The 21,239-nt window shown below is 42.8% G+C and overlaps 1 protein-coding gene across 1 annotated transcript in view; it reads left to right on the forward strand.

Moving 5' to 3' along the window:
* RHOJ (ras homolog family member J) overlaps nt 1–13,718 on the forward strand; it is an 87,764-nt gene extending 74,046 nt beyond the window's left edge. Inside the window, exon 5 of the mRNA XM_027065871.2 lies at nt 8,520–13,718. Within this exon, the coding sequence (XP_026921672.1) occupies nt 8,520–8,666 (147 nt within the window). The 3' untranslated portion in view covers nt 8,667–13,718. The remainder of the gene's footprint in view (nt 1–8,519) is intronic.
* The last annotated feature ends 7,521 nt before the right edge of the window (nt 13,719–21,239 follow it).

Below are 21,239 nucleotides of genomic sequence, written 5' to 3' on the forward strand. Positions count from 1 at the left end.
TTTAAAACTACTAGTATGAGCCATTAATCGAGTTCTTGGGATACTAAGCCCTTTACAGGCTCTGTCTCATTTCAGCCTCATGGTAACCCGCGGAAGCAGACAGTGTTTGTCTCATCGCACAGGCAAGGAAACAGAGTCTTAGGGAGATGAAAATGTTGGATTCACACAGCTGATAATGACACAAGCAACTCTAATCCAGATCTGTGGATGTCACCGCTGTGTACCTGACCATGATGTAAACTGTCTCCTCCAACCATTTATCTTGCCTTCTGTAAAATGGGTGCATGTCTGGAGGTTCTTCTACCTATTCCTCAAACATTCAGCTTAACTTCTCTCACTAAAGGTACATAAACATCAAGCCACGAAAACAATCATATGTGATTCCCAGCTATCTGTTTTTCACGAGCAGGTCCCAGAGGCTCAGCACCAGCTTTCTGCATGAACTTGGTTTCCGCTTCCCCTGCTTCCGTCCTATCTCCACCATCAGGTTGTCAGTGTCCTAGCCTGACTTCTCATTTAGGAAATTGTTTCTCCCTCTGAAAAGAAGTCACTCCAAAGCCTCCCATCTCGTCTCGTACTTATTTTAGGAACAACGGCTGAGTTCACCACTTTAGTGCCTTTTGCCAGTTTCTCCTAGCAACTGCTCTCGGATACGGAGAGAATCGTGTTTAGCTTATGAAACCCAATTTAGAAGAAATCCAAGCAAGAGTTTAACTTGTTTCATCACAATTCATGTAATTATAGAGATGCTTTAAGTCTCTCTGCTCCCTGACTTTCCAGTCAAGTAGTTGATAATAACAGCTAGCATTTACGGAGTGTTTGCAGTGTGCCAGGCTTTCTGCCAAGCGCTTCACATGCCATGTCTTAATTAATTCTCACAGCAACCCCCCGAGGTGTGTCTATTATTATTTCCAGTTTCCTAGAGGAAACTGAGGCTCAGAGAGGCTGAGGTCGCACCGCTAGAAAGCAGCAGAGCTGGGGTATGACGCTGCTTTAACCCACATGTTCCTCTGCTCCCTCCTGTAGTCTGTAAAGAAACCTGGAGTCTTGGGGCTTCTTTTCTATACACTGAAGCCCTGTACTTAAATGTGCATCTTCTCCCCGTAGTTCAAGTGCTTTGCAAGTTCAGGTCTTTCATATTCAACTCCTTTGGGTCAGTACCTTTCCATTTCTTCTATCACCTCTCTTTGGCCGCAAAGGGCGTTTTATTTTCAAAGGCCACTTTCATACCATACATAGTTACCATTCTTTACACTTGTCAAAAGTCTACCACATTTACATAAATATTTTTGCATCCATTGGTAATAAATATTCATTGTTACGCCTCTGCTTGTTTTATCCTCCCTCTCCTGTCGTTATTGCATTTGTTCATCCCCAGCCAGCTTCCTCATGGGCGCATGTCCACACTACTACTGGCCGCACTTGTCAATAACTCACTGAACACCTCACATGCGCCAGCCACCCTGCTGCACTGGAGCTCTAAGATTATAATTCACTGGGCATTCGCTTTCCCAATTCCATCTGATTCAACCTGACCATGATTTTCTAAGTTCAGACTTCCTAAGGTATGTCTTGACAAAACGCTTTGCCATTCTCCCTCTTTGCAGCCTTTGGCCTCTTTTTCGCCTTCTTCTGCTATCTTCTTCACCCCGCGCCTTCCTTATGATTGTTCTCACTCTTTGTCTTGGTACCCGTTTCCTGCTGGTTTTGTAACATGTATGCACCAGTGGGTTTAAAGCGGCAAAATTGCTGGGGTGCCTGGATGGCTCAGTCGGTTAAGCATCCGACTCTGGTTCAGGTCATGATCTTACGGTCAGTGAGTTCGAGCCCCGTGTCAGGCTCTGTGCTGAACCTGGAGCCTGCTTCAGATCCTGTGTCCCCTCTCTCTCTCCCCCTCCCCCGCTCATATTCTGTCTCTGTCTTTGTCTCTCTCTCTCTTTCTCTCTCAAAAATAAATAAACATTAAAAATAAATAAAAAATAAATAAACATTAAAAAAAATTTTTAAAGCAGCCAAATCACTGTAGAAATCCTGGAATCAATGTTTAGTCATCTTTTAAAAAAAATGTCTATGTACTTTACAGAGACAAACAGAGCGTGAGTTGGGGAGGGTCAGAGAGAAAGGGAGACACAGAATCTGAAGCAGTTTCCAGGCTCCAAGCTGTCAGCACAGAGCCCGATGTGAGGCTTGAACTCACAAACTGTGAGATCATGGCCTGAGCTGAAGTCAGAAGTTTAACCGACTGAGCCACCCAGGTGCCCCAATGTTCAGTCGTCTTAATCAACTGAGTCTTGCATTCCTGCCTACAGACTGCAAAAGTCACCGTTACCCTCCTTGTTTTGTATGCTGGCCGTTTCTTCCTTCTCTCACGGTCTTTGAAACTTGGTCACTCCACAACTGGGCTCTGGGTCACAGAAATGAAGGAGAGATAGCTCCTTGCCTCAAGGGGCCCATAGGCCAGAAGAAGAGGGTGACTGCAGACAACGGCACGTCACCTGAATGAATACTTTTAATTTTTTTTTTTAACGTTTATTTATTTTTGAGACAGAGAGAGACAGAGCATGAACAGGGGAGGGTCACAGAGAGAGGGAGACACAGAATCCGAAACAGGCTCCAGGCTCTGAGCCGTCAGCACAGAGCCCGACGCGGGGCTCGAACTCACAGACCGTGAGATCATGACCTGAGCCGAAGTCGGACGCTTAACTGACTGAGACACCCAGGCGCCCCAAGAATGCTTTTAGTACTGAGGTAGCAGAGAGCAGGGAGTGATGGACACATTCGGGGAAGGAGGACTCAGAGACAATTTCTTGAAGCAATTGACATCTGAGCCAAGTATGAGGGATAAAGGCAAGTTTATCAGGGGGACAAACTTAGGGACAAGGGAGGAAAAACTTCCAAAGAGAGAAATTAGTGCCTGCAAAAGGTGTCCTTTAAAGCATAGGGAGTACAGGGGCACCTGGGTGGCTCAGTCAGTTAAGCATCCAACTCTTGATTTCAGCTCAGGTCATGATCTCACTGTTCATGGGATCAAGCCCCGCCTTAGACTCTGCACTGGAAGCATGGAGCCTACTTGGGATTCTCTCTCTCCCTGTCTCTCTGTCCCTCCCATGCTCGCTCTCTCGCTCTGTCTCTCTCTCTCTCAATATAAATAAACTTTTTTTTAAAAAGCATAGCGACTACATTGGCAAGTGATGAACCAAATGTCACCCACAAATGCTTTGATCAGTCCACATGTGTAGTTTTTTTTTTTATTTTATTTTTTATTTTATTTTTAATTTATATCCAAATTAGTTAGCATCTAGTGCAACAATGATTTCAGGAGTAGATTCCTTAATGCCCCTTACCCATTTAGCCCATCCCACCTCCCACAACCCCTCCCGTAACCCTCAGTTTGTTCTCCATATTTATGAGTCTCTTCTGTTTTGTCCCCCTCCCTGTTTTTAGATTATTTTTGTTTCCCTTCCCTTATGTTCATCTGTTTTGTCTCTTAAAGTCCTCCTATGAGTGAAGTCATATGATTTTTGTCTTTCTCTGACTAATTTCACTTAGCATAACACCCTCCAGTTCCATCCACATAGTTGCAAATGGCAAAATCTAATTCTTTTTGATTGCCGAGTAATACTCCATTGTGTGTGTGTGTGTATATATATATATATATATATATATATATACCCCATCTTCTTTACCCATTCATCCATCGATGGACATTTGGGCTCTTTCCATACTTTGGCTATTGTCGATAGTGCTGCTATAAACATTGGGGTGTATGTGCCCCTTAGAAACAGCATACCTGTATCCCTTGGGTAAATACCTACTAGTGCAATTGCTGGGTCATAGGGTAGTTCTGTTTTTAGTTTTTTGAGGAACCTCCATACTGTTTTCCAGAGTGGCTGCACCAGCTTGCATTCCCACACATGTGTGTTTTTAATGTGATTTAGAGGGTAACACTGAACAATGGACACTTTACATAAAGATACACATTTCTGACTTCTTACACACACACACACACACACACCCCAAAAGCTCTGGCAACACAAGGCTAGCATTTCCTCATCAACTGCAACATTTAAACAGTCTTTCAGACAAGGGATGTATCCTTCAGTTTTTCACAATCCCCACCCCTCCATACTAACCTTCACTGAAGCGGTGCACTACATTATCTATCCACCCTTGAGTTGGCAATCTCTGCCTTATAGTCTTTTAAAAAAGTCAGCTGCAAATCCATCCAGCCTAGAAACGTTTGCCTCTTTCAGCAACTTGTTACGATAAAATTTCTCTCACAAGTCACTAGGTTCCTTTTTTTCTTTCTTGGCTTTCGTGTTGCCTGTACCTCTCCTAATTCTTAAGTAAGAAATAGAGAACTTCTCTGTTATTAGCTGGTTCTTTAGATACCACCTTACTGTGTTTATTCCATTAGTATTTGCTCCCCTCTCCATTTAGAGGGAAATGGCTTACTTTTTCTTTCTTTCCTCTCTTATCACCTTCACTGCCTCCAAAACAACGTCTCTTTTGTTCATTAGTTTTACTCTTTCGGACACATTTCTTTTTTTTTTTTTGCTAGCGTCATCCCCACAGAGTGTTAAGACTCTGGCTCAGGGGACAGACAGATTCAAACCTCTGACACTTCTTCAGTTGCATGACCTTACGGAAGTAACTTATCGTCTCTAGCATCACTCTTCTGAACTGCAGACGAGGTGACAGACCTACCTTGCAAAGTTCTTACAACGATTTAGTGACCCAGTGACACCTGAGGTTTGCTCAGGAAACTCTAATTGTTGTTAAATTTGTGTGCCTCTCAGGTGCGTCTACAGCCGGGAAGACTTCATGGTCTTTTTCAGGGTATGCTCTATCTTACTCTGTAACATGTCCCACCTCCACAAAGACAACCTGGAAGAAGTAGTTGGTTTTCTTTCACTCGATTGGTCACCGTGGGTTTTGTTTGTCTGTTGGTTTGTTTAATTTCTTCTTGTCGGACTCTTGTATGTTCTGTGCACATCTGATAAATTTCCCAGCCTTGGGATGATAAATTTGAGCTATTATAAAGCTATTAGGAAAGTGTTCTCTCAGTTTACATTCCTCAGTCTCTATTTTTTTTCTGGAAAATAAATCGTTTTGGCAAAGCACGTCACAGATAACATGTGGATCTAAACAAGGATCCACAAATCCTGCGTTCTTACAGATTGTTCTAAATATTTGGCTGTGTAGGTCACTTTGTTCCAAGGGGTAGATGAAACTGTAAGGGAAGTCATGCTTCTTTGGGACAGTTTTCCATTTCACATTGTTGAGGTCATAAATGAGGTGGTTTCTCTTTAGCAATTTCTCTAACATGGCTGTACCTTCTTCTGCGAGTTCTTTGACCCTCAGACCACTGATACATGGTTAACAAAAACTCACCTCTTTTTTCTTTAAGTTTATTCATTTATTTGAGAGAGAGAGAGACACCGTGAGCTGGGGAGAAGCAGAGAGAGAGGAGAGAGAATCCCAAGCAAACTCCGTGCTGCCACCGCAGAACCGGACATGGGGCTCAAACCCACGGAACTATGAGATCATGACCTGAACTGAAACCAAGAGTGGGACGCTGAACTTACTAGCCACCCAGGCGCCCCACGAAACACTCACCTCTTACCTGAGTTCTGTTTCTCACACATTCTTCCCAAATCACACCCTGTTTGCTACTTTTCCTGGGACTATCAGTCCAAAACTGTATTAACACGGCTACCCAATAATGTCTTGATCTACTGTTTCACTATCTTCCAAAATATCTGAACTAGGACAGACAAGTGTGGGCTCTTCCCTCACCTTCAAAAGGCAAGCGCTGCCATGCTGTCAGCTGCACTCTGGGAGGTGAGGGAGGGGGATGGAATGCCCCTGCCCATCTTGGAGGATCAGAGGGCCCAGAACCCCATGTGTGAGCTGAGCCCAGGTCTCCCATGATTTCCAGGATCAAGTGAGGCTCGTGATCTTAGCAGGGAGGTATTCCAGGTAGGACGGCCCCACAGCACGCTCTGCGTATTTTTTCAGGATGACAGAGAAGGACTAGCACGTTGCAAGCAGCCATTCAGTTGACATCTTCACTAGAGTAAGGTGCATTTCACATGTTCAAATCAAGCACTGGCCACAATCCCAAAATGTAAGATATTTCATGACATTATTAACAAAATGTTCTCTACTTTTCATCCCTCTTTTGCATCTAACTAGTTTTAATGATTCCAAAAGCCATTCTTTAATCCAAAGGGCAAACCTTAAAATGAACCCACAAAATAGGTTTTTAATAGCCAACATCTTTTCTTTGGGTATTTTCCTTTAGCTCATACAGTATCTATTGTTTATAGGGGGGGAAAAGTGCATTATATCCAGACACAGCCAGAAAAACTTTACTTCATGTGTGGTTTTCATGTATGTGGGCTAATCGTCGACTTGAGCAACTTCCTGCAGAGTTGAGGGATAAGGATGATCATCGCAGAACAAAGAAAAGAACACACACCAAGAGACCCAGATTCTAGTCCAGTTCTTCCGCTTTCTGGCTGGGTGCCCTTAAACAGTTCATTTTACCTTCTGGGGCTGTTCCCACTCTATCCTAAGCTAAACCACAAATTCCTTTATTCCACAAGTTGCAAGACGACTGGTCGCTGACAAAGAAATCCCACATTCCTGCCTTGGTTGGCCCACAGAGCATTTTTTAAGTTGGTAATTATTAACTAAAAATCCAAAAGTCCGACTCATCTTGGGGCACCTGGGTGGTTCCGTCGGTTAAGCGTGCAACTTCGACTCAGGTCGCGAACTCACTTTCGTGGGTTCAAGCCCCACGTCGGGCTCTGTGCTGACAGCTCAGAGCCTGGAGCCTGCTTCGGATTCTGTGTCTCCCTCCCCTCTCTGCCCTTCCCCTGCTCACACTCTGCCTCTCTATCTCAAAAATAAATAAAGGCTAAAAAGAATTTTTTTTCAAAAGTCCATCTCATCTTGAAAAATACAAAGATGGGCACCAGTGAGTGAACCGTGGCAACAGTGGTCTAAAACTGAGTAAGACTGCCAGCTCTAGAGGGGGTGTGTGCTTCACAGCTCACTGCATTCCTCACCTCTCCCTATGGTCTGGCACCAGCCCTGCCTCCCTTATTAACATAAGCTACTGGAATAGGCATGTAATTTTGCTATCCTGATTTAGTCACGTATCTGCTATGGTTTCCAGGGGCTCACCATCATCCAACTACCCTCTTCCGCATCTGCTTTAATTCTTCAGTTTTTCTCTTTTTTTTTTTTTAAGTTTATTTATTTATTTTGAGAGACAGAGAGAGCAGGCAGGAGAGGGGCAGAGAGGAAGAGGGAGAGAGAGAATCCCAAGCGTTCTCTGGACTCAGCACGGAGCCCCATCTGGGGAGATCACGACCTGAACCTATATCAGGAGTTGGACGTTTAACCAACTGAGCCAAGCAGGCCTCCCTCTGGCGTGCCATTTTTTAAATAAGAAGCTATAGTTCTGGACTGAATTTCTGTATTTCTCAAAGAGATTTTGTGATTGCCAAATACACCACAGTATGAAATCATCAACAGCTTTGAAATAAAGCCCTAAGCAAGAACAAAATATTTAATCACTTAAATACACATAGAATGTATACCAACTAGGAGGGTGTCTTTGTCAGTAAATGTATTTTATGATTTTTATTTGTACATGTTTTGGGTTTTTCAGCTCCTTAAAGTATGCCTTTAGAGTATGTTAAACCTGGGGCTCCTGGGTGGCTCAGTCGGTTGAGCGTCCGACTTCAGCTTAGGTCGTGATCTCATGGTTTGTGGGTTCGAGCCACGTGTCAGACTCTGTGCTCACAGCTCAGAGCCTGGAGCCTGCTTTGGATTCTGTGTCTCCCTCTCTGTCTGGCCCTCCCCGGCTTGTGTTCTGTGTGTCTCTCTCAAAAATAAATAAAAATTTTAAAAATGAGTATGTTAAAACCAAATAATAATATCAATTGGATATTACCTTGCTGAGAGAGACCTCATCGGCAGTGCGTGTTAGTGAAGAATGACCTAGCAAACCTCATCCCCCACGCTTCCTATGTGCTTTACCAACCAAGCTGACACTGCCTTCTCACATACAGAAGGAGATACATTTCACTTGTACCAGATTTACACATTCTGCATGCATATGAAAGGGTGCTAAAAACAACATCATGTAGCCCTGTTGTTCACAAAGTATATTTAAACCATATCACTGGCTTTGAATCCTCTCTCAATTTGTACATTTGTTGTATTCTTACATTCGGGATGAGTGGTTACGGATCACTTTCAGAACTTGCTGCTTACCAAAGGCAATCCATGGCCATTTATTGCTAATACCAGAAAGTAAAAAATACAAAAATTAGAATAGCCGATGCAAATGGAAATGTAAAAGAGGGAAAAAAAAAATCCAACCCAACCCCCCGCCGTCTGTGGGACCAGGAGCGGTAGCACTTGGCAGGGCAGGGGGCTGAAACCACTCTGCTGTTCTCTCTCCTTTCCCCCTCACGCCTTTCTCTCTTTTTGTGTTTAAGATTGGAGCGCAGTGCTACCTGGAGTGCTCGGCCCTAACTCAGAAAGGTCTCAAAGCAGTTTTTGATGAAGCAATCCTCACCATTTTCCACCCCAAGAAAAAGAAGAAACACTGCTGCGAGTGTCACAGCTGCTGTTCAGTTCTCTGAGGCTGCTGGGGACCAGCCTCCACCCGCATCCAAGGGTGAGACCAAGCTCAAACCACGAAGGAAGGCACGACCAGAGAGGAAGTCCCTTCGCAAGCACGAAGGCTTGCCCTTGCACGCCAGGAAGACCCCCCCCCACACACACACCGCCCTCCAGGAGCACAGCAGCACACCCGTCAGCCACCTGCCCGTCCTCTCTACCAGCCAGAAGCATCCAAATCGGAGAATGCGGAGCCCGGATTTCAGCCAGTGCCGCTGCTGACCATGCTGAAAACAAAGGCAAAGACCATGTTGCATTTTGCATCCCCCCCCACCCCCACCCATGAACGTGAAGCTGATGGAAAATCATCACCAAAAAAAAAAAAAAAAAAAAGGAACTTGGTTCCTATATTAGTGGCCTTACCCGGTGTCTTCTACAAAACACGGGAATACCATACTAACCCTCCCTCCTGAATCTGTTGTTCCCCCTATGTGTCTTGCATTTATTTGTATTGTTCTAAGAAGTTTACTAATATACCAATTTACTCAGGCCTTACAAATCCATACCAAGTTAGCCTAAAGACAATGTATTTTATATGCATTTCCATATTCAGCCTGTTTCTACCAAAGCTATTAGAACCAATATGTACCTCTGAATGCCTGCCTGACTGTAAGAAGAAAACAAGAAAATGTTTAAACTTCTGGAAATTTACAAAGCCAAGATTTTTGAACCCGGTTGAATTGTTGTGGGTCCACATTTTTGCCAAAGATTCACCCTGGAAATGCTTTTGCTGATGAGTAGCGTTATTTTTTTTTTCCATATTTATATTGTGGCAAGCTACAAATGAACTGTGTTTAAGAAAGTAGTTTCTCTGCTTTTCAATCAAACTGACCGGGGGGGAATATACAGACCTTTTAAAAATCTTTTAAAATATTCTTTATTCAGCAAAGTGAACTTTCCTGCTCCCTCCCTTCCCCACGGCAGACCTGTTTCCTCCCTTGAATTCACACTTACTCCCATGCCCAATGATAACCTGATCTAAAAGAAAGACCTGGCCACAGGGCACGAAAAAGCAAATGTTTAAAAGTCTCCAAAGGTTAAGCAAAGTGCCTCAATTTTTTCACTTGCATCAACCCGAAGTGCTTCTCAGCTTACCCCATGCACGCTCCCAGTTCTATTTAAACGACATTTTCCAAGTACAGCTGGTACTAAAATATTGCCTCTCCCTATTTCCTACACTCATTATCCCAAATGTATATTTAGGGGATGGATCTGTGTATACTCAGCTCTGGATCTGTTTATCCCCTGCTTCCAAAATGATGTGCTCTGTAGAACAGGAATTTCGGTCTTGGGAAGTAAAAGCCCCCAGAAAGTAATTATGTGCCCTTTCTATATGCTTCTTCCAAACATCCTAGGATTCTTGTTTCACAGAGTGAGTTTTTTCCTAGCTTTTAATTAGAGACTATAAAGTCTCCTAATTAGTCTTATTTGCTTACAATTACCCTGGAAACACCCAGGTAGGCACTTTACTTTTTATTTCAATTGCATAAGCCAAGTGCCTCTTTGCAACATCAAATGACACCAATTTCAGCAGAAGAATCTCTGCATTCACACTCCTTCTGTTGGAAAAATCCAGTCTTTCTAGTCCCTTCTGCTCTTGGAGGAAGCACATAAAAAAGAAGCATATGATGTAGGTCTTTTCCGTTAGGACTTTCCATGACACCCCCTCAGTTGTTTAGGTTTTGTTTGTTTGTTTGTTTAGAATTTCTGAAATGTGTTTCCCTTCTTCCACATTGCAAGTTCTATTTCTCTTCCCTCCCATCTAGTTGCTAAACGTTTTCTTAAACACACACACACACACACACACCCCAAACTGAAAGAAAACGGGAGTTTTGTAAGTCAAAGCTTGACAGAGAAGACAAGGACTTTCTGCCTCTGTAAATGAAAACCAACTGTGCATAAACTATAACCCTCCAGAGGTTATGGATTCATTCTTTACAAACAACAATGAGCATTTAGTCCTGTAATAAATGAAGTGCTGTTAGCCACTTTTGTTGCATGATTGCATAGTTACATCTTGCTAAGGGGCCACTCCTCACTTCTCATTGATGTGGATGAAAAATCCAATGCTGTATATTTGCTCCACCAAGGAGGATTTTCCAGATGTGTGCATTCAACAGGCAAATGGTTGCCCAAGCCATCATCTCCCTACTGGAACACAGAGATTAACTTGTCCACAGTGGGAAGATCATTCTCTCCTCTAGAACAAGAACCCGGAGAGAGACCGTTAGTGTCTGGGTGGAGAGGCTCCAGCCCTTAGGTGCTTAGGAGCTAATTATTAAATAAAATAACAAAGAACAAAGCAACCTAAATGAGTTAATGTCATTCCACCAAATTAACCATGTATTCCCTGTTTCAAGGCAAAAGGTAGTTCACTGAAAAGTGTTTCGTGCCTTAAGATTAAACAAAACTATATCCTGACGCCAAAGATAAGAAGACATCTGAAAGAAGGATCTGAAGAAGGATCCTTTAACGGTCTACACAATCTTCCAAAGTCAAGAAGGGGCAGCCGATCTCCATTGGAGGGTAAAGTCTTAGCTTTTCAGACTAAAAGAGACCCCAGAAAATATAGTCCAACCCCCTCATTGTACAGATGAGGAAACTCAAGTCCAGATGGGTCAAAAGAGGTATGTTATGGCAGAGCTGGAACAGACCTCAGCTATTCTGCTTCCCAGGTGAGTATGCTTACCTCACACTACAGTTGATTCATAATCACAGATGTTAAGTTGTAGTTTTGCAGGTGTATTACCAGAGTTGCATCTGTTTACTCTATAGACGTTAGCCACATGTCAAATGCATAACTTAGGCCCTATAAATTAGATAATCTGTCACACTAGTAATAACCTAGAGACAAGAGTTTGATCTACAGTATGCTTGGAATCCACAGTATACAATATACTGTATCCCAATTTAACTGCACAGTATACAACAATGTAATCTCAATCTAATGGCTTAACCAAGTAGCTAGTTTGGTAGATATTTTTTTCAATCAGATGGTTGGTTACTTGGTAGAATTAATGGACTCCTTGGGCTATTTTGGAAACACACAGGATACACGCAAGTCAAAGGCATGTCACAGTAAGTAATCTGGGCTGATTTCTGCCAAGAAAAGTTATACTCAAAGAAGAATTACTGAATGCAATAACTACAGCAACCCTAAACCAGGAAACTCTAAACTGGGAAATCCAAAAAATAACTCATATACATATGACAGGAAGGAAATTTTGGTCCTGAGACTCCAATAACAATATGTCTGATCATGGTGCAAAGAACCACTTGGAAGATCTCTAGTCTGTAAGAGAAATGCCAGGTAAAGTGGATATAACCATACGCAATTGCCATAGAACCATCAATAAGGAAATAATATTTAAATGGTAGTAAAGAAGTAATCACAACCATGCTCACAATTTTAGGAGAAATTAAAGAAAGTTAAACCCAAAACTTGAGGCCAACAAAAATGTTATTATTTAGAGTATAGATTCTTGTGAGCAATAACCTCGCAAAGTAGAGAGTCTTCAGAAAAACAATATCGGACTTGAGGTAAACCTTTAAAGATGCAGTATTGGGGCACCTGGGTGGCTCAGTCAGTTCTCTCTCTTCCCTCTCTCTCTCTCTGAAGAGTTCTCTCACCTCCCCTCCTCAAAATAAATTAGCATTATAAAGATGCAGTATTGCATTCACAAAGGCAAACTCATCCTGGAGACCAAAGTGATGGAAAATTAGAAATTGAGGTTTTGCTTTAAAGGAATGTTTAAATGGACACCATGCTGGAGATGATTACCTAGCCATTTATGTCTTCAGCCCCTATGATCAGATGCCAGAATGCAAAATGTGCATTCTCTCTCAAAGGTGAGGGCCACAGGTCACCAGATATTCTCTTAAGAGTCATTGAATAGGCTGCCCAAGTACACATAAGGAAACTCAACAAAATATTTTCATTTCCACAACTGTTAGAAACAGAAAAGGAAAAAGAAGATGGGGAAACCAAGTTTCTTACAAAGGAAGTTAGGTCCTTTTAAAAAGGAAACATTTAGAGAATGGAGAGAAAACTAAAAGTAAACACAAGGCAAAGACACACAACCTGACGATTCTCCCAGAGAGTGGAAAACTTCTGCCCGGGGCCTCCAGAGGCCTAGGGAAGAAAGGAGGCCTGTTCGTGTGAAGAGCGTTCCAGAGTCAGCCAACAGGGTTAATCATATGATAATTCTAGATAATTCCACCTCACCATTCATGAAAAATGATGAAATTCTGGCCAATGCTCTTTGGGTCCTCAGTAGGAATGCGGGCAGGTCATCACGGTTGTCCATCCTCAAGCAGACAGTCAAGGGAAACTTACCGAGGAATACGAGTGAAGAAATTATCTTGAAAGTTTCTGAAGCACTAACATGACGTAAAACCTGAAAAGGGTGACTTAATGATATCTGGAAAGACAGTTACTGGTAGGAATGCCATTTATTCATCTTCAGTGGAATATCTCCGAATGGAACAATGGCATTTGACATGCAAAATGACAATAACGTAACACAAACACATGAGATAAGCAACAATTCATGGTGCCTCCGTGGTCAACAAAGCCGAGAAATGAGATGAAATGCCGAGCTCTAGACAGAGGTACTTCAGGCATCAGAGGCTGGGTGGTGTTCACTGCAGATCCATGTGGGTTAGGGGAGGAATAGGTCAAGGAGGGTTTGGCTCATCTGTGAATTCGGGGATGCAAGTTCAGCAACAGTTCTTGGCTTTGTTTTCTTAAATGTTTAGTTATTTTTGAGAGAGAGAGAGAGAAATAGCACAAGCGAGGGAGGGGCAGAGAGAGGAGGACAGAGGATCCGAAGGGGGTTCCATTCTGACGGCAAAGAGCCTGATGCGGGGGCTCGAACGCACAAACCTCAAGATCATGACCTGAGCTGAAGTCAGATGCTTAGCCAACTAAGCCACCCAGGCACCCCTAGTTCTTGGCTTTTAACTTCCATGACAGGAGATTAAAATAAAAGCTACATGATTAATTTTGGTCACAATCTATTTTTTTTTTCTCCCCAGGGAATATTATGTCAAAATCTGAAGTTGTTTTGTGCATTTGTGCTTTAAACATGTTCTACCCCGGTAATTTCGTTGTGTCCTTGAGCTTCATGCTGCTATAGGCAGAGTGATTTTGTTGTATTTTCAGCCATGTTCTCCAAGCCTCTCGGTATATGCAGTTATCTTTGGTGAACACGGTCTGACCAGTGTTTTAGGGGACAGGAGGTTTGGGGCAATATGAGGAGATGGTCCCCAAGGCCCACAACTGAGTCTCACCCACAAGCCATATTAGCTCCCTGAGCTTCCCAATAACCCCGCACACACCAGTCTTCTTCAGACTTTATGTTAATTCTTTGCAGGAGAAAACCGTAATACTTTCATGGCATGATGGTATGTTTGGGGCAGCTTTGCAAACACACACCTAAAATTACCACCACCTGCCATGTTTTGAAGCAAGTTTTTGAAAGCAATCGGATTTTGTTCTCCTAGAGGAACCATGGGCAAGAAGGTTAATGAATTCTGCATTCTTCTCATTGCCTGGCTTAAATTGTTTTTTGCTCTGAGTAAACAGTAATTACTGGCTCAGTCCATCTCAGCAGAATTTTATCCCAACTGAAAAGAGTCCATGTGCCTCCCCATGTGATCGCTACAGGGGAAATGATAGACAAGGGAAATAACTTTGGCTTTCTTACAACCTACTTCTTATAGAATGGCTGTTCTATGTACGCTTTTGTAATTAACGGAATATTACTTCATGTACTCTTTAACCTTGCACTTTGTTTTATGCCATGTTCTGACTTTTACGTCATTAAATAGTCTTTTTTTCCCTTACTCTCATTTCTGAGTGATCTGAGGGTGTCTTCATCAGCCACTTGAGAAAGGCCTCAGTTAGAATGAACTTGTCTAGTCCTTTGCTACTGAAAGGTGTGTCTCAGGATCCAACCGGCAGCATTCCTGTGGAGCTAGTTAGTTGGCACTACAGAAACTTGGGCCCACTCCAGATCTAATGAATCTGAATCTGCATTTTTTTTCACGTTTTATTTATTTTTGAGAGAGAGAGAGAGCACAAGCAGGGGAGGGGCAGAGAGAGGGGGACAGAGGATCCGAAGCAGGCTCTGCTCCAACAGTAACGAGCCCCATGTGGGGCTCCAACTCACAAACTGTGAGATCATGACCTGAGCCAAAGTCGACCGCTCAACCAACTTAGCCACGCGGGTGCCCCCAAATCTGCATTTTAATAAGACCCACGGGCAATCTGTGTGCACATTAAAATTTGAGAGGTACTGATCTATGAGATGACCAAGTTTACCCTCTGTTTTTACATCCATGCATGTAGCTGCCTGATGAAGAAACCATCAGCTTTGCTTGTCTCTGTGATACTACCCTTTGGCTACTCCTTAAGCTAATATTTGAGTTGTTCATGTTTATTGGATGAATAAAAAAGGCTTTCCCGAAGTCCTTTCTTTTTCTCGTCATGTGCTGCCCAGCTGCACTAAAGGAATAAGTATATTTTGAAATTCAAAGCAGAAATTCAGAGCATCTGGTTTGAAAGATCTGAAGTGCTTCTGTTCTTAAAGGGGTTTTTTTTGGTGTTTATAAGAGAGAGAAAAAAATGCCCTCCAAAACTGTTTTCCAGGAAGAAATGAGAAAAACTCATATCACAGGAAGTTATAAAAATGAAGCTAAAACAAATTTCTGAAGCATAAACTCTTGGTGAAGCTTCTGTCTGCATTGCTTAAGATGGGAGCATGGTAGATACCACAATAAGGATGGACGACAGACGTGTCCTCTAAACAGAGCATTCCAGGGGCGCCTGGGTGGCGCAGTCGGTTAAGCGTCCGACTTCAGCCAGGTCACGATCTCACGGTCCGTGAGTTCGAGCCCCGTGTCAGGCTCTGGGCTGATGGCTCGGAGCCTGGAGCCTGTTTCCGATTCTGTGTCTCCCTCTCTCTCTGCCCCTCCCCCGTTCATGCTCTGTCTCTCTCTGTCCCAAAAATAAATAAAAAAAGTTGAAAAAAAATTTAAAAAAATAAATAAATAAAACAAACAGGGCATTCCACAGATTTATATCCTCAGTCCTAAGCACAGACAGACTTGTATTCATTTATTCAATGTATTTTTACTGAACATCACCGTGGACCATTCTTTTTTTCCCACACACACACCCCCAGTGTATAAGAGCTCTTTAAAAATTGTACACACAGGGGGCACCTGGGTGGCTCAGTCGGTTAAGCATCCCACTGGATTTTGGTTCAGGTCATGATCTCATGGTTCGTAAGCTGGAGCCCGGCACGGGATTGCGTGCTCCAGCACGGAGCCTGCTTGGGATTCTCTCTCTGCCCTCTCTCTCTGCCCCTCCCCCACTCACACACGCGCTCTCTCTCACAAAGTAAAAAACATTTTAAAAAATTGCGTATACATGCACACACACACACACACACACACACTGAAATGTATCATATTCAAATCCCATTGTTGCTGAAGAGGTCCTGAAGGCAAATTATACCTGCAAATGGCTTATTAATTTTTCGACTAGGGCATCAGCGATTCCATCCCAGAATAAGGACTTGATGCCATTGTGCAAACAGAGTCACTCAGGGACCGCCAACTCTGCAAAGGACCACCTCCTGCTTCCACTGTTGACAGAGTTCTGACTTTGGTGCTCAAAATCAGGGGTCCCTCTTCACGCTCTAGGCTGCAGGAACCCATTTGTGTCCCAAGATACTTTTAAACTGAAAACGCTTTTTTTTAGGTCGATTTATTTATTTTTGAGAGAGTGAGAGAGAGAAAGAGAGAGAGAGAGCATGTGCACAAGTGGGGGAGGGACAGAGAGAGAGAGAGACGGAGGCAGAATCCGAAGCAGGCTCCAAGCTGTCAGCACAGCCCGACACGGAACTTGAACCCACAAACCACGAGATCACGACCTGAGCCAAAGTTGGACACTTAACTGACTGAGCCACCCAGGTGCCCCAACACTGAAAATATATTTTAACTAGGACAGCTTTTACACGTGGGAGTAGTTTGGCTACCAAAGTGGTTAGCATTCTTGGAGGCGTCTAGTCAAATCCCAAAACAGAATACTACCAAAGCTTGTTTTCATTATTGTAAATGTATTCCTGATTTCTTGCTCATAACCACTGGTATAAGCTGCCAAAAAGTGCTTCTTACACCAGGGACCACCACAGCCCTGCACACCCACCCTTCACTTCCTTCACCAGGCCACAAAGTAAAGCCTATCTTCTCTTCTTCATAAAAAACTAATAGAGGAAGAAAACTGGCATCAACAACCAATCTCTCGTCAAGAATCCATTTACTCATCATTTTTGAATGTTTGATTTCCAGTCCCTTCACGGCAAAGCTAATGGAAAATACCAGTTTGAGATATCTGAAAGCCTCCCCCTGTTGGAATAAAAACATTTCTACTAAATTAAGCACATTGAAATGATCAAGTGCTGAAGAAGAGAGTCCCCTACTCAGAGGCCGCCTGCTTCTACTCCTCCGCTTGTCTACGGTTTATGCCGTAGAGATTGGCATGAGCAGATTGATGGCACGTTAGTTCCTTTGGGCTCTGTCCTGAAGTTGGCTCAGGTTTTGTTAATGCTGAAATTTGCAGCCCATTTCAACTGGACTTTATTCTCATTAACTGATGTTTATGTTTCAATAGGGAAATGTTTCAGCACTAGCTTCCCGAGCTTGCTCAAGCAGGAGCTAAAAGCTGAACAAAATCTTCCTCTTCGAAGCATTTCCAACATATTTGTAAGTGCTGATGTCTTAATTCCACTCAGTAAAATTGGCTCCCCGCCTCACCAATGTTTTAATTTTGATATGCAAATTTCAAGAGGGAGACAGAAGATGGAGTTTCAAAACATGGGCACCTGGGTGACTCAGTCAGTTGAGCGTCCAACTTTGGCTCAGGTCATGATCTCATGGTTTGTGAGTTCGAGTCCCTCATGGGGCTCTGTGCTGACAGCTCAGAGCCTGGAGCCTGCTTCGGATTCTGTGTGTGTGTGTGTGTGTGTGTGTGTGTCTGCCCCTCCCCTGCTGGTGCTCTGTCTCTCTCTCAAAAATAAATAACCATAAAAAATTTTTTAAAAAAAAGAAGATGGAGGTTCAAAACAGCCTGGAAGCTTGGATCATCTTCCTTAGATGGTGTACCTCACTGTAGTGTAGAGCCTTGGGAATCTCTGCATGAGGAATACAGTGAGGCCAAGAAAGCGTGATCAGCTCATACATTTCCTGTAGAAAGAACCTACAAAGTCACAGGATTAAATTTCTATTTTAAGTGCATAGCTCTGCATGTATGCTTCCTCAAGATAATTGCCATTAATGGCAATTAATAATTCATCATAACCTTTTTTGTGTATGTATATTTTAAGTTTATTTTAAGTGAATAAATGCTCTTTTAAGTAACTTCATGTTGCATATTATTTATGACTCAGGGATAGCTATATTTATTTCTTGCTGGTAATCATATCTTCCACATCACCAAAAGAATATTACCATTCTCATCTTGCTGCTAAAGCAAAATTTCTTCTCTTTTGGGGAATGTTTATTTGTTTGTTTGTTTGTTGGGGAATGATTGTATTTGGGGTTTGAATGACTTTCCAGAAGCCCCAATGGTCCACAATCAAGGTTGAAGCATATAACTGATCCTGTATATTGGGAAGCCTTTAAAAAAAAACACCTCAATTATTCAGTATGCTAAAGAAATTGTACAGTTGGGGGAACTTAGAGTCAATTATAAAGCCAAAGAGCTTAGGAAATGTTTACTTTACTTCTGATAATGAGGACCAGGAACGGAGGAGACAGAGGAGAGAATAATCCCTCTAAATTCCTTAACACTAGAGACAAGTCTCTGCCATACACTATCAGTTACAGTGCTTTGCACCTGCTCCTTCTTTTCTCATCCTTTCTCTGTTTCTTTTTCGAGCTATTAGACATCACCTCTTCAGAGGTCTTCAGCGTCCTTTCAGATACTCTGGGATCACAACAAGGCACTAAGCCTTCTGGATCTCCCTGTACACAATTCCAAACAATCCCATTCATTAAAACAAAGGAAACTCATTGTAAAAGAAATGCCAGAAGGTTCATCTAGCAAATAACGACCAAAATTCTTCTACTCCAGTAAACTTTCACTAGTAGAAATTTTGCACAGAAAATAAAATTTGCAGAATTTGCAAAAGAATGGTTTCAAAGTTGCTTCTTAATAATTTGCTTTAATGTTTTGAAGAAAACTAAAAAGATAAGGCGCACATTATTTTATAGGAAGCATCTCCTGGATGAAGACTACAAGTAGTCCTCTGGCAAACTTTGTGAAATAACAATTATTAATTAATGCCGCATTGTTTTCAATTAGATATACACTTCATTTATTATCTCAGAAATGCTTTTTATTACATTTAAAACCTAAATAGCTTGAAGTGTTCATTGGGTCACTGCAGCAAAAGTTGGTACTCTCCGGGTGGCCCTTTCACTTCCCAATCAATAAAAGAAGAGAAGCATGACCTACTGGTTCAATCAATGGAGCTAATAAACCCAGAAGTAGAATGAGCTGTGAGAATTTATAGTTTTCATTCAAAGCGTTCCCATAGAAAAAAAAATTTCAGGAAATCCCCCTTCTCCTCACCTTTTGTTATTGCAAAATAAACATATTTCCAAGAGTAAGGAGTTTCTGAGCATTTATCTAGAGCTCGCCTAAAGGCACTGAACCATCATCACTCTGCACCCGGTGCTCCCAGTGCCTGTGAAATCAGTTGAGAGCACATAGCCTTCACTTCCACAGCAGTGTCTTTGAATTTCCCTTCGAGGCTCCAATCCTTTTCTCCCTCAGCTCTCCTGTTGTAAGCTTTGATTTGGGCTACCGCAAAGCATGATCTTCCTAAAGGTTATACAGGAAATTAGAAAAAAATTGCCATCTCCATAAAACAACCCAAACTTGCACTGAGCCACCTCCAGGAGGGGCTGCCAACATGCTAACCAATGGCAAGAGATAGTCTAACATCAATGACTTCAAAGACTTCCCCAAGCAGTAACGACTAGGAAGGAGCACTCCAAAAAGGCATCATGCTCTAGTGTTAAGAGTGTGCAGTGAAACCTGCACATGCTGCCTATCAGCGGTCGGATCCTGGGCAAGTCACTTGACTTCTCTGAGCTTCGCTTTCATCAGGTGTAAGGTGGTAATGGTAACATGGCCATTCCAGTGACTAGGAGCATAGGCAACACAAGAATTCCGAAGAATTAACAGAAAGGATCCTGCTCAGAGTGAAAAAAATCCATAAATGGTAATAATATTTATATCTTTATTTCCCAAACAGTGCCTTGCACAAAATTAGGGGTAATGAGTATTTGTGGGAAAAAAAATATTTGTGGAAGTGAGGGATGGGGAAGAGAGAAGGGGAGGGAAAGGGAGAGGGAAGAAAGAGCTTTGAAAAAAGGTTCAAGGTTAGCATTGAGAGAGGTATTTCACTCTTTTTCTTTTATTTTTTAATTTTTTTTAATGTTTATTCATTTTTTGAGAGAGAGACACAGAGTGTGAGTGGGGAGGGACAGAGAGAGAGGGAGACGCAGAATCTGAAGCAGGCGCCAGGCTCTGGGCTGTTGGCACAGAGCCTGATGGGGGGCTCGAACTCCTGAACCGTGAGATCATGACCTGAGCTGAAGTCGGACGCTCAACCGACTGAGCCACTCTTTTTCATTAATAGCTTTTTTAGTTCTAATATATATTTATTGTAGAAGGTCTTTTAATACCAAGGACCAGGAACATCGTGGAATACTACCCAGCACCACAGGGCCTGTGGATGAGAGTCTTCTGATTGCTGTTGTGCTTGTGCTGCCTGTTACAGCAATTACGTTTACCTTGCCCCTTAGAGCTACATGTCATTGCTGGGTCTCTGCTATTCCAGACCCACTCATCTCTGCCAAAACCAGAAAGCCTGGTTCCATGGCGGCTTCTCCCGCCCTCCACCCCAGTCTGCAAAGGACAACCACCATGCAGCTTCACAGGTGCATTCCTTAGCACTTTAGCGAAGGGAGTCCATTGAACCTCCAGATGAACATAGCCACTGGTGAGTTCTCGGGTCTTATGTAATAAATCCATTCTAGCAGGCCCACTTCCTTGAGCCTTTTATCCTCAAATATCCTTCCAGGACAGTTCTGGCATCTTCTATCCATTAATATAAGCCACATTTCCCCCAAACTTTAAAGAGCCATCCCAATAGCGCATTGGGACCAGATCCACGTGCCCTGGTAAAGATGTTAAATGCTGATTCATGGGTCGACGTCCCCATTAAAAAGCTCTTGTCCTGTCTTATATTCTGCCACCCTCCCCCTCATCCATTGAGATAAGAGAGTTTGACGCCCTGCAGGTCCATCCTCACTGTGTTCTACCCCATCTCTGTTTATGTTCATCAGGTCCTCAGGAAGCTTCAATGGAAGATCTTGTTCTCCCATCATACAGAGAGTCCTTCCCCAGTGGAGTCATCGTTAGACTTGACCTTAATTATCCATGAGAGGTCATGGGC

This window comes from Acinonyx jubatus, chromosome B3 (assembly GCF_027475565.1).
Source record: "Acinonyx jubatus isolate Ajub_Pintada_27869175 chromosome B3, VMU_Ajub_asm_v1.0, whole genome shotgun sequence".
Taxonomy (NCBI): Eukaryota; Metazoa; Chordata; class Mammalia; order Carnivora; family Felidae; genus Acinonyx; species Acinonyx jubatus.